The 13,031-nt window shown below is 27.5% G+C and overlaps 1 protein-coding gene and 1 long non-coding RNA gene across 2 annotated transcripts; both read right to left on the bottom strand.

The window, feature by feature from the left end:
• Positions 1–2,196: 2,196 nt before the first annotated feature.
• LOC135925020 (uncharacterized) lies at positions 2,197–3,060 on the bottom strand. Its single transcript, XR_010571499.1, has 3 exons — positions 2,962–3,060; positions 2,543–2,918; positions 2,197–2,494 (listed from the first exon to the last, which is right to left on the bottom strand). It is a non-coding gene; the product is annotated as an uncharacterized LOC135925020 (long non-coding RNA).
• A 4,192-nt stretch (positions 3,061–7,252) lies between these two features.
• LOC135925193 (uncharacterized) lies at positions 7,253–8,372 on the bottom strand. Its single transcript, XM_065460407.1, has 2 exons — positions 8,213–8,372; positions 7,253–8,169 (listed from the first exon to the last, which is right to left on the bottom strand). Exons 1-2 carry the CDS (start codon positions 8,264–8,266, stop codon positions 7,441–7,443), a joined length of 783 nt encoding a protein of 260 aa, XP_065316479.1. The 5' UTR covers positions 8,267–8,372; the 3' UTR covers positions 7,253–7,440.
• Between the last annotated feature and the right edge of the window lie 4,659 nt (positions 8,373–13,031).

Here is a 13,031-nt window from a genome sequence, read left to right as displayed (position 1 = left end):
CGAATAGAATTAATTTAGTAAGTATTTTGACAAAGTTCTTCAATAGCTTTGTATATAAAAATTTTGGTAAAAAAAATTGAAAAATGATAATCAAGTTGACAGTTTAATACATTAGAAGAAAACACAACTTTAGACCAAATCTATTACATTTTACTTTTGTTTTAAAAAAATCACTCATTATAAAATGATTAAAATTCCTGCAAAAAATTGGGTTCAGGCCCGGATTTAAGTTCCATGTGGCTGGGAAAGTCCAGAATCCGGTTTCGGAGGTCCGGACTATGTTTACAACCCTGTTTATGGTGTAATGGGTTTGTTACAAACTGGATGAACATTTGAGCCCCCTCCCCCCTCACTTTGTAATGAATTTAGGATAATTTAGTAAATACACCATTATTTACTTATTTATATATTTGTCTAGAACACTCCGCTCATATTTACCTTAAATTGATTCTGTTCGTAGAAGGATTGGGAAAAAAGTTAAAACCTTTAAACAAAAACGTATTTTTTATCATTTCTTAAAAAAGGATGATTTTTTTAAAATAAATTTTTTTTAATAAAAATGAATTAAATGAGGGGAAAATCGTGAAAAAGAAGTGCCAAAATTGTAGCTTGGAATAAAATGAAAATCGGACATCTTGAATCAATCTGTAAAGTTTCGCCATGTAAAAACAAAATTGTTTTTTTTTCTTTTCTTTTCATAATAAAAAATATTTTATATAATGGTTTATACTAGAGATCTGCAAAGTTAGGCCCGGCCCGTACCCCTGGCCTAATTCTATTTAAAATCATCGGGTTCGGGCCGAGCCTAATATTTAAAAAATTCGGACCGGGTCGAGTCGGACCTTAGAATTTTTTTTAAATATATCTAAATTTATCAATTTTATATTGAATTTTTTATGTAAAATAAAATATTTGATTTTATTTATTGAAACTAAACGACATATAACATATGTCTTTTATTTTGAGTAATTATAAAAATTAATTTCTATATTTAAATAAATTCGGGCTTGGCCGGGTCGGTAAATTTTTTAAAAAAAATTTCGGGCCGGATCGGGCCGGGCTTGAATAATTAGACCCGATGCAGATCACTAGTTTATACATCGCCGGACAAAAAATGCCCTTTCCCTATTAAAAAATGTTTATAATTTTTGTATTTTATATTATAAAATTTAAATAAACCTCGAAAAAATTTTTAAAAATAATCTGTCATTATTTTATTTAAGCTTTTATGAGTGATCATTCAAATGTTTATGGCAAAATTTTCTTAAAATTACAGACTAGGTTTTCTAAACATATTTGAATACATTTCCAGCAAGCTCTAAATATGATTTAAAGTTGAAAAATAACATTGGCTGAAAAAACACTGACAGTGACACTAATATATATCAGAGACCTTAATGGGCCGGGCCGGCCCCTGACCCTAATATTATATTTTCTAGCGGGCCTGGGCCGGGCCTGGATTTAAATTTTTTTTTAAAAATGGGCTTGGGCTGGGCTTGGGCCGGGCTTGGGCCGGGCTTGGGCGCCTAAAATTATTAAATTAAAATTTAGATTATTTAAAACAGTTGCTAATTTAAAGAAATATTGCCTTTTTTCTTCTAATAATAATAAATTTCAGTATTGTAAACAAAAGATCGCCTAAATATATTTAAATATTGTTTACTTTCATTAAATAAATTTAATTTTTGGATATGGGCTTGGGCCGGGTTTAGGAAATTTTTTTGAAACCTATCATAGACTTGGGCCGGGCTTGGGAATTTTTATAACTAGGGCTGGGCCGGGCCGGACTTGGGCCTAATAAATTTTTTTACTGCGGGCCTGGGCCGGGCTTGGTCAAAAAATTAATCCTATGAAGGTCTCTGACAGAGTTGTTAAACGCTATTTTTAAAAGTAGCGCGCTACCGTAATAGCTATTTGTCAAAAAAAGTAGCGCGCTACCGCTTTCGCTATTTGTCAAAAAAAGTAGCGCGCTATTAGCTACTTTTTTTTCAAAAGTAGCTTTAGCTACTTTTAAGCTACTTTTTATAAAAAAAAATTTAGAAACAAATGAAACAAATTTTTTTTTTTTTTTTCTTATAATGTAAATGTATAATAAATAATATATAAAAATCAACATTTATAAATATAAAAATATAGTCAGTTTAGATTATAAAAAAATAAGTAATATAAATAAATATTTATTTTAATTTGTTGCATTTTAATAATAATATCATTTCAATATTATCATCCCCAAGTCTAGAGCGACGATCAGAAAGTATAAGCTTTGTTTTACTAAATAATCTCTCGACACTAGCACTTGAGGGCAAGGGGGTATTAAATTTTATATATAAATTTTTAATATATGAAAAATTATCAAAAATATTCATTTCAATATTTTTTGATTGAAAAAAAATATCAATTGGATTTTCTATTAAATCATCTTTAATTTCAAAAAACAGATCTTCTTTTTAAAGTCCTAGGGTCTAACCAATGGCCTGTGATTCCCAAATAAGCTCTAAAAATATTTAATCAGATCAATTTATAAATATAAATAAGTTTTTACCTTCTGTTATGTGTCCAACTATCTGCTATGGTACATACATAAGATATATCTGATAACTCTACTATTAGAGCATCTTTCATCACTTTGAAGTTGTCGGCTATTTTATTCATAAGTGTCTGGCGACATAAACTGTTGTGCCAGGGGATAAAGTTTTAATCATCAGAGTAAATGATGGATTATCAACCAAAGACACTGGCTGAACTGTGTCAATAATAAAATCAACAATAACTTTATCAGCCAATTTTTGTGAAATATTGGCATGTTTATTATCCGTTAATTTGGTTTGGATAGTATTTGTCTTTTTGAATGAAGATTCTCCTATACCAAATTTTTTTATATGTTTCTCTATTTCCTTATAGCAATTGGCGTGAACAGTCTAATAAAATAAATATTATTATAATGTAAAAATAACAATTTACCTTTAGGTGTTTCTTCAGGTTATAGCTACTCGATTGATTTGATGATATATTTTTTTTACATTTTAAGCACATGAATTTGAATCCAGATTTTGTTTTAATATTTATTTAAAAAAATTTTTCAAATTTAGGGAATGGAAAAACGTTATTAGAGCTATTAAGTACATTTTCTTCCATTGAATCTTCCATATCTGAATCACTTTCAAGGATTTGGATATCCATGGACGATGCCATTTTAGATTATTAACACAGATTGAAAATATAAATTAAAAATTGAAAACATATTTAAATTTCAAAATTAAATAATAAATTATAATTAATTATGATATTATATTTAAATTTTTATGTTTATACTTACATTCATTATATTTTTAAAAGTAGCGAAGTAGCGCGCTACTTCGCGCTAAAAAATTAAATAATTTTAAAAAAGTAGCGGCTATTAGCTACCAAAAAAGATAGCGCGCTACTTTAACAACTCTGGTCTCTGACATATATATCGCAATAAAAAATAAAAAAATCGTTAGTATTAAAAATTGAAAAGTGTAAGTCAACGTATTAAACAAAATATAGAAAAAGTAAAATTGTGATAAAAAAATATAATTTATATAAAAGGTGAATTTAATCAATAGGAAATACAAACAATTATAATTTAATAATATAAAAGCTATGATTTAAATGAACTATTCCTACTGCTAACTAAAGCTGAATTTAAAACACCCCGAAAAAAATTTATAAGGAAAAGTAATATGTTTTACTTTGAGAGGAAAGGTGGGGAGAGATCAGAATAAAAGATAGTCAAGTAGAGAATGAGTTAAGACAATAAAAATTTGATTAGATGACTTAGATTGCAAGAATTTGACGAAGGAAGAACCCTTCTATCGGTTCCTCTGGTTTGATCAAAATTAATCTGCCCAGTATTTTTTTTTATTATTTGTTGGACTTGAGGACAAAAAGTTGCAAGTGTCTTAGGGGGTAAGTCCCTGATTACCAATGTTGTTTAGTACCTAGTTAAATGTAATGTCTTTTTTTCCAAAAAAATGAGGTAAGGTCTGTATGGTACTATTTTTCAGAAAAGTTATATTTCATTATTATTATATTTTACTCACTTTTATCTTATTATTGTAATGTTTAGCTTTAGGTTTAGTGATACATCTATAAAAAACCTTAAAAAATTTTCAAAAATGAAAACTGTTCTCTATTTATTTGTACTTTATGTCTTGAAAGATGAAAAATGATCAGATGTATATATTAGTTTACTCCTGACGATTTAAATATAATGAATTTCGAAATGAAAAATATGGCCTAGAAAAATTTAAATATTATGTGATAAAAAACAAATAGTCCGAAATAAAAAATTGAAAAATAATAAATACCATATAATTTAAATATAAAGATTATGTATGAATAACGGTAAAAATATATTGACCATCGATAATATGGGAATAAAGAAATTTATCAAAGGAGACTCTGAAGTAAAATGAGAGGGATAAAACTTGGTATACTCGAAAACTAAGAAATTTTTCAGAAGGGGTGTAATACTTTAGGAAGAGAAATTACTAGAATCTGAAGCATTGGGAAAGAATAAATAAATAAAATATTTGGCTAAAAACTCGGATGCTTTTAAGTTGATATCAGTTTAAAGAATGGATTTATACCACAATACTTCTCGTTACGCTGGTAACGTTTGAAAGGCGGACAAAAATAGAAAAAGAAGGTATTGAACTTTATCCCATCGAATGCTACTCAACATCATTGGTGCCTATAAAAAAAGGATTGAGGAAATTTTTGCAAATTTTAAAAGGGAAAAATACTCTTTCAATAGATTTTCTTCTGCTTACTTGTAATTACCTATGAAAGATAATCAGAAAATTATTGTCAATATCGACATTTAAAGGTTTATTTACCTTTTGTCGATTACCATTTGGGCTAAGTGTTTCCGCAACAATTTTCTAGCGTACACTGCGATGTGCTAAGGTTTTGAAAGTGTATTGTATTATATAGATAATGTTTAAATATAACGGGAAAACACCCAAACAGCACAATTAAAGGCTGGAGGAAATTTTAAGAACCCTTGATAAAGGGTTGAAAGCCAATCAAGAAAAGCGTAATGAAATCACCGAAATTATATATTTGAGCCAAAGGATTGATGTTAAAATTATTAGATAAAAATTTAATGAGCCAGAAAATATGCGTGCGAAAGTCGAATATGGACTAGATACGATCGTTCCTTAGAATGTTAAATCATCATCATAGCTTTACGGTGGGTTTCGCTAAATTAGCAGCACTTTTATATGAATAATTAAAAAAGAGTGTGCTTTTTGAATGGAAAAAAATGAGCAATATGTCGCGTTTGAAATGTTAAAACTAAAAATTGCTAAGAAACTATTTTAGTGTGCTTGTAGCATTTGGATTTTGACTGTTGCTGCCTCCAACAAAAGTATAGGTGGGCACATTAGATAGTGGGGATCAAAAGGGCAATATTATTTTTTTCAAGAATTTTCAGAGAGGTAGAAACAGCTAAATAACGGGTTTCTCTGGAAGCTCTAGCTCTTTTTTGGTATAAAAAAATGGCGGAAATATATATTTGGCCGAAAATTTGTGGTTCATGCAGATAATAAACTGTTGATTCATCTTTTCAAAAAGGATAATTAAGAATTTATGTTACCCTGCATTCACATAGCGCGAATTCGCGGCGAAATATAAAAAATATGATATAAATATAATCATTTTAAGATTAATTTTTGTATATACTAGGCCACGAATTCGCTTTAACTGTGAAGAGTTATCCCTGAGGTTATAACTCTGGACTTTACTATTTTGATCAAGATATCTATATAATAACGTTAACTCCTTATAACCATATTCTATATTATAATTGTTAGGAACAAATTTTCCTATTTTTTGTAATTTTCACTTTATTCTTTAACCTAAATCTTTAAATATCTCTATATAATCTTTATCGATTTCTTTTACATTTTATTGTAACTTCATTATTCATATTTTATTTTATGTGGGCACATTTATTATCCCGATATATTGTTTTAACGTTATTTCTTTTATTTATTTTTTGATAACTTTTAATATAAAAACCAAAAATCACCTATAAGGCTTGAATAAATGATTATTCAAATGCATTATATTTCAAAATTATACATAAATTAAATAAAATTTGTTGTAGATTTAATGTAATTTTAAAATTCTCGCGAGAATTTGAACGCTTTTCGACACTAGGACCCACTATAATCCACTAGTCAGGAAATAGGCTCTTCTTTCGACCTATAAATTACACATAAGATCTATTTTTACTATAATAAATAGCAAGAGATCGAATCTTACTTTTGTTAAAGATTATATTTAAATATTTTATTTTTGTAACGGGTAGTAGTTAACGAACGTAAAGTTAAAAAACATATTTGTCGCCGTAAAATATTGATTCCTAACTAAAATAGGTTACCCCAAATACCTCTGAAATAATGATCAATGTTGATACTCTCTTCAATCCCGCTGGAAGTGATGTCGAGGCACTTATTCATCGAGTCCTGCATGACCTACTTCTCACAGTAATATATTTTTATAAAATTCTGAAATAATAACCAGAACCAGTTAACACAGGATATAAAAGAAAACTCAAAATAATATTATGAAATTCTTCGTTTCAAATTTAATTTTATAGTTCAAGGATTTATACATTGATATTCAATTAGTTCAATAAATTAAATTCTTATTTTTTTTAGAAAAAATCATGGTAAATCACTATTCATCCCAAACAAAAAAGGTAGCCAATACAAATGTTTTGTACTTCAAAATCACTTACCGTAGAGTAATGACTTAATATTACAGTAGAATATTTTTAATTGATCTTTATCATGAACTTAACAGTTATATTTTACTGAAACATACAAATAAACTTTCAGACAGTATAAAGAGTAGATGATAGAATAAATCATTTGAGTATTAATACAACAGAAAGCCAAATGTATGCATTATCTAAAAAAAAGAAAAGTGAATTTCCGTAATTTGATTAAGATGTGTTCCGAAAACTATAAAATTTTAAAAAAAATGATTCACCCAATAATTAAGAAAAGTCATTTTAAAAAAAACTGAAAATTAAAACAAAATTAACTTGGGAAAAATGGGTTAATTCCAATAATGAAACAGATAGGCTTTTATTTGATAAGCTGGGGACGCTGATCCAAAATGACAAAAATTTAATCTACATATTATATTTTTAAAAATATTATTCATTAATATAAAATTTAGCCTTGAAAAAGGAAAATTTAATCTTATGAATTCATTAACAACAATCCATATGTTTTATTTTATCAAATATTATTTTTGAACTTTAAAAAATAATATAATGATCAGATGATTTGATATAAAATTTTATATTGAGTAATGGATAAAATGATTAGTATTATTTTCGTAAGTAAATAAAAAGAAGTCTTGGCAAAGTAGGATTCGCAGAAAATATAAATTTATGTGTTAATATAAATTATAACATGATCTAAGACCCCTTTTGTAAGTGGATAAAGGGTAATAAGTATCGATATATCTACTGTAAGGATAATAAACAGCATAATTATTGTATTTTCCAGCAGGATAATAGCTACCTGTGTCTTTATAACTATGCTTGGTGGGGTAATATTCAGAATAATAACTTTTTTCATAATCCAATAAGTCGTAATTGCGAGAGGGATATCCACCATAATCATATCGCGAGGAATAATTCGAACTGCTATAATAATTAGGATATGATGATCTAAAGCTCGTCCATAGTGGATAAGAATTGCTAGAATAGGAGCTATAAGCTGGATAATACGAATATGGAAAACTATATCGATAAGAAGTACCATAACTAGGATTGTACCCTACACTTAAATCACTCTTAGGTGGGTAATCGTAGATGCAAGCACTTAAATAATTGTCGATTTCCGTATTAATACCGGATTTTGGTTTGATATTATAAACATAAGAGGGTGACGAAGTTGAAGTGTAAGGGGGTTGTCGCATAAACGAGGTATATTCCAAAGAGGGCGATGATTTCTCTCGAATGAGATTGACGTTATAAGATGGAGTTGAATATAAAGGCCGTAAAGGGGATAAATCATGCTTTAATTTTAAATCGCCATAACTATCATCATGATAAGTACGCTTTTTTCCAGTCATATTGTGGTGGGAAGATTGTCCAGATTCGTTGTAAGGCTTTTTAAACTAATAATTTTTCAATCGATATACTATTTAAAAAAATAATTACCTCTTCAAATGAGTAAGGAGAAGGTTTACTATAAAAATATGTTTCCGCTGGCATTTTCGTAATATTTAAATTTAGAATTTCTATAATAAAATAAATTTGTTTTATACCACTTGATTTATATATTCAAAAAAACAGCACTAAGATTGGGATTTGGCAATACGTCATGATAAATATTTTGTTTAAAAATGTATGCCAAATAATATGAAATAACATATGCTTCTCGTTTTATTTTATAATAATATCAATAGTCCGCTTTAAAGATCACAATAGATTTTCGCGATAGAAATATAAATCGGTAAATAATTTTTAGTATAAATTAGGTAAACTTGACCTTGAAAAAAGCTAAACGCTTAAATCATAATAATTTGCAAATCAAATGTTTGGATTATTTCCAGTTCAGTTGTTTATATAAATCAATTTTTATAAAAATATCAAATAGTCCCTTCAAAAGGCATAATAAATCTGAGAGAGAAATTGCATAATTGGAATAATATAAATTTAATTAGGTAAGTTTAAATCTTGCAAAATCAAAATATTACATATCAAATTATTAAAATATATATAATGAATGGTAAGGGATACGATATGATTAATTCAGGAAAATCAATTATAAAAAAACTTAAAACATTTATATGGGCTAGGGTATTATTTTCAAAAAGGGCATATATATCACCTCTTCTTCGATTTTACGCAAATTAATGTTGTAGCCATCATCATATCAATATTCAGTTTATTGGGTTATGAAAATAATTTGGCTGATCTGAATACTTCCATATTTTGCTTTGAATCACTCTATCCGGTTCCAAACTGTTAAAGAAATCGATAAAAAATTTAATCAATCTATAAAGTAAATAAGACAACATTCAACAATATTGTTTAATTTGTATTGGGCAATACGAAATCCATGGGGAGGGGGGGGATTATAAATTTTCACACCAAGTTTTTGTAATTTTTGTTTATTTTAGAAAAGCGGTCCCTGATAGAGCTCTGCAATGAAGGGTTCCTGCCCATTTAATAAGGGCGGATTAAAAAATTAAATAATGGGCTGGCGGATTGAAAAATGTTATTTTTAAAATGGATCTGCATTTTATTCTTCTGACATATTTTTAAAATAAGAACTTAAACAAAAAACATTTTATTTTCATTATTTTAAATAAAAATAATCATAAATATTTTATTACTATTTTATTTTTGATATGAGGAAATAAATTTAAATCCAACAATTATATTTATATTATATTATCTTAACTATTGAATTTTTATTTTTATATGTGGTAATAATTAACCCTGTATTCACAATTATCGCGAATTCAGGGCGATGTTTATAAAATATGATATAAATATAATAATTTTACATTAATTTTTTTTATACTTCGTCACTAATTCGCGCTAAGTGTGAATGCAAAGTAAGCGAGCGGGTGATTTTTTTCAAAAAGGCAGTCAGTTTAATTTAAAGCAAGCAGGCATGTATCTTTTGTATGAAAACCTATAAGCGGACGGGTTATAAAATATTTAAAACAATGTGCAAGCGTGCTTTTAGTTGTATTTTGACCATCGGGTCCCACCATCGGGGAGGAGAACATCTCTACGGAGTTCGGGAATCCGGGATTGTCGATAAAGAAGACAAGGGGACCGGATTTGGCTATCATCTTAGTCATAGAATCTCAATAACCAAGACTGGAAATTATCGTAACACGAATTTTATTTTACTCCATAGGTAATCAAGAAAAAGAATCAATATATCTACAATAAAAATAATCAAGAAGCAAAACGACGTAATTTTAATGGTCGTAATTCATTTTGGGGGGTCTATATATAATACCCCTTTTACAATTAAACAACAATAACAAAATATTATCGTCAATCTCGAAAACTGGCTAGAACCAGTTTTGAGGATAAAATCAAAACAGGCTCGGTATAAGCGAATATCGTACAAACAAAGAAAAATATAAATTGTAGCAAATAAAAAAAGAAACGAATATTGTACAAACAAAAGATAATATGAATTATAAAATAATTAAAAACACAACACTTTTATGATAAAAATTTCGCTCATTGCAGACCTCTTTATAGACATATAGTCATTATTTAAAAGTCAATTTTCAATATAGCACCATTAACGTGAAAAAAAACGAATTTTTTTTTTTTAGTAAACCTAAAAATCGTTTATTAACATTTATAAATGCTTAATAGAGACAAACGTTAAGAAAATAATACTATCAGTAACGGGGTTAATTTGGGCTTGACGGTTATAGATTTAGAATATATGAAGATCTTATATGTAAATGTTTATTTTTTTAAATATTTTTATTTAAATTTAAAATATTAACTTTCATTTATAAATTTAAAAAAGTTTCTTACCAGGGACACCCAGAAAGGAGTGGTTCCTGGGAAAAAATAAAACGTTATTTTTAAAATATATTTTAGAGAATTTTTATGTTATTTGAAAATTTTGTCCTCCTCTGAAAAATTAAATTTAAACATATACTACTCTGCCAGAAAACGATAGTTTATTTTTTTGATTGTTGTTAGTTATTATCACTAAAGGCAGTATTGAACGAATCGGTATTTTGTATTTTTTTGTTTGGATCGACACTACCACATATAGTTATAATATATAATAAAAAATTATAGTTTTCTAAAATGGTCTGCTAATCTGGGAGTGTTTATCAATAATCGCATAGATCTTACATCAAATTTAGCAAGGATCGAGTTTTTTCTTCCGAAGCTCTAATTAGCTGGATGTATGCTACAAGGCATATATCATATATATAGTTAATCGAAAACGACCGGGTGATTCCATTTCTTAATATTTATATATATCACAAGTAAAAGGGGTCTTATTGCATTTAAAAATTGTTCATTGTTTAGAAAATCTGGTTGTTGTTTAACAAATTGCTATATGTTTACTTGGTAGTAACATAATTACCATTTATTTTCGTGCAACGTTCTTTTTAAAATTAAAAAAAATATATAAGAACGTTAATTTTTTAAAAGAAGCTTTAGCCCTTTATAGTAAATGCGATATCTTCAAGATTTGTGTTATTTAACGCAGTGTTATGATTCAGTTTTAATAACTAATTTAAGATTAAACTAAGATTTAAGAAAAATATACCTTTTCGTATCGCATATATTTTATCAACATATGGCAACATATGTTTTTAAAATTTTATCATAGCGTTATCATCATAATGTTTCATATTTAAAAATTTGCACCTATTTATTGGCTTAATTAATAACGTAAGGTTAAATAACGCAACTCTTGAACATAACGCGTTTACTAAAAATGAGGTCTTAAGGATATCTAGAATATAATTTTTTATGTATGTAAACGTTGAAACGTTCATTTTATTCCAGCCATTTCAGAATTAAGGCAAGATTTAAAACGGGTAGGGATTCGAAAAAAAAGCCACAATATAAAATCGAATGGTATTGACGGATTTATATTCAAAAGAGTTTTTTATTTGTTAATATAATATTAAGTAAATAATTTTAAAAAAACTAAATTTTTCCTAATTTGTTCATTCTTCCTATCTCATGATTGGCGAAAGTGAATACTTATTAATTAGAACTGATGCCAATAGATAAGGGAAATCGCAATTGCTGCTGATCTAAAAAAAATCATAGACCTAGAGTTCAAGATAAAATTCAAAAATCAAAGAGCACAGTTGCATATTGTCTAGAAAAGTTGCAAGGAAAATTGAGATAAACTTTTAAAAAATATGATCGGGTACAATTATAATAAAAAAGGCTTAAAATACTTAGAGGTATCTCAAGTGAATATAATTCGGCTTTCCGGAACCTCCAAATTAATTTGTAATGAGATATTTGATTAAAGGTGCCCTTTATTTGGGGCAATGTTATTTAAAGATGTATTCTTTTAGGAATTTACCGATCAAAAAGTTTTATATTTTCGGCAGGTGGATACGTGCTTCAAAAGGATAGAGCCCGGTGATAATCATTCAAACAAGAGATGATTGTTAGATATTAGAATAGATATATCAGAAATGTATCCAAATAAGAAATATAATGGGGAATTATGAGAAGACTCATGAAATTAATTGACACTATTCCATTTAAAAAAATTTGGGTCAATTAAGCAAAGGGTCACATAACTAAAATTTAACCTTATGAAGGTTTTTAAAAGCATATGGTGGACCTTTTATAGTCAATCAAGTCCTATTTTTGATTTTATGATAATTTTAAAATGGCTAGATAATAAAAGGTTAAAATTTATAAAAAATAATATAGAAAATGATATTTTCTCTTCCTTTATCAATATAAAATGATAATTCGAATTTTTCTGTGGACAAAGCAAATGGCCATTTAATGCACTTAATTTATACATTTTAATTAAAAATTCTGGACTGAGCTCAGATCTAAAATAAAAATTTGTCCCGAAGTGGGCTCTACCTAAACATATGTAAAAATCTCAAGCTTATTAATTAATAAAAATTTCGGTCAGGCTTGAGTCAAAAAAATAGAATTTTTAGAGATCTACTAAAGAAAAATATATCTTTTTAAATTTTTTTACATAGGTAAAGGATTGAACTATAACTTTTTAAAGGTTCATTTAAAAAATATAAATCCTTCATGAGTTTTATAATTTAAAAAATTGTGTGTCATGAGAAATTGTTGGTCTTTTTTTTATATTGAGGCAGATTGGTATATTAAAAATATAAAATAATAATTAAAAAGTATTAATAAATTTAATTTAAAAAAATTTGAGAATAGAATTTTATAGACTTTCCTAAGCCAATAACACAGAGCCCCCCCCCCCCCTCCCATCGTACATCCCTTGTTAGAGAGCACTGAGAGG

The sequence above is a fragment of the Gordionus sp. m RMFG-2023 genome, chromosome 2 (genome assembly GCF_954871325.1).
Source record: "Gordionus sp. m RMFG-2023 chromosome 2, tfGorSpeb1-WG-v2, whole genome shotgun sequence".
Taxonomy (NCBI): domain Eukaryota; kingdom Metazoa; phylum Nematomorpha; class Gordioida; order Chordodea; family Parachordodidae; genus Gordionus; species Gordionus sp. m RMFG-2023.
This window is presented reverse-complemented; position numbering and strand designations above follow the sequence as displayed.

Coding starts and splice junctions, on each gene's coding strand:
- LOC135925193 (XM_065460407.1), bottom strand. CDS start 8,266: ATGCCAGCGGAAACATATTTTTATAGTAAACCTTCTCCTTACTCATTT. Junction 8,170..8,212: donor CTCCTTACTCATTTGAAGAG/GTAATTATTTTT, acceptor AAAAATTATTAG/TTTAAAAAGCCTTACAACGA.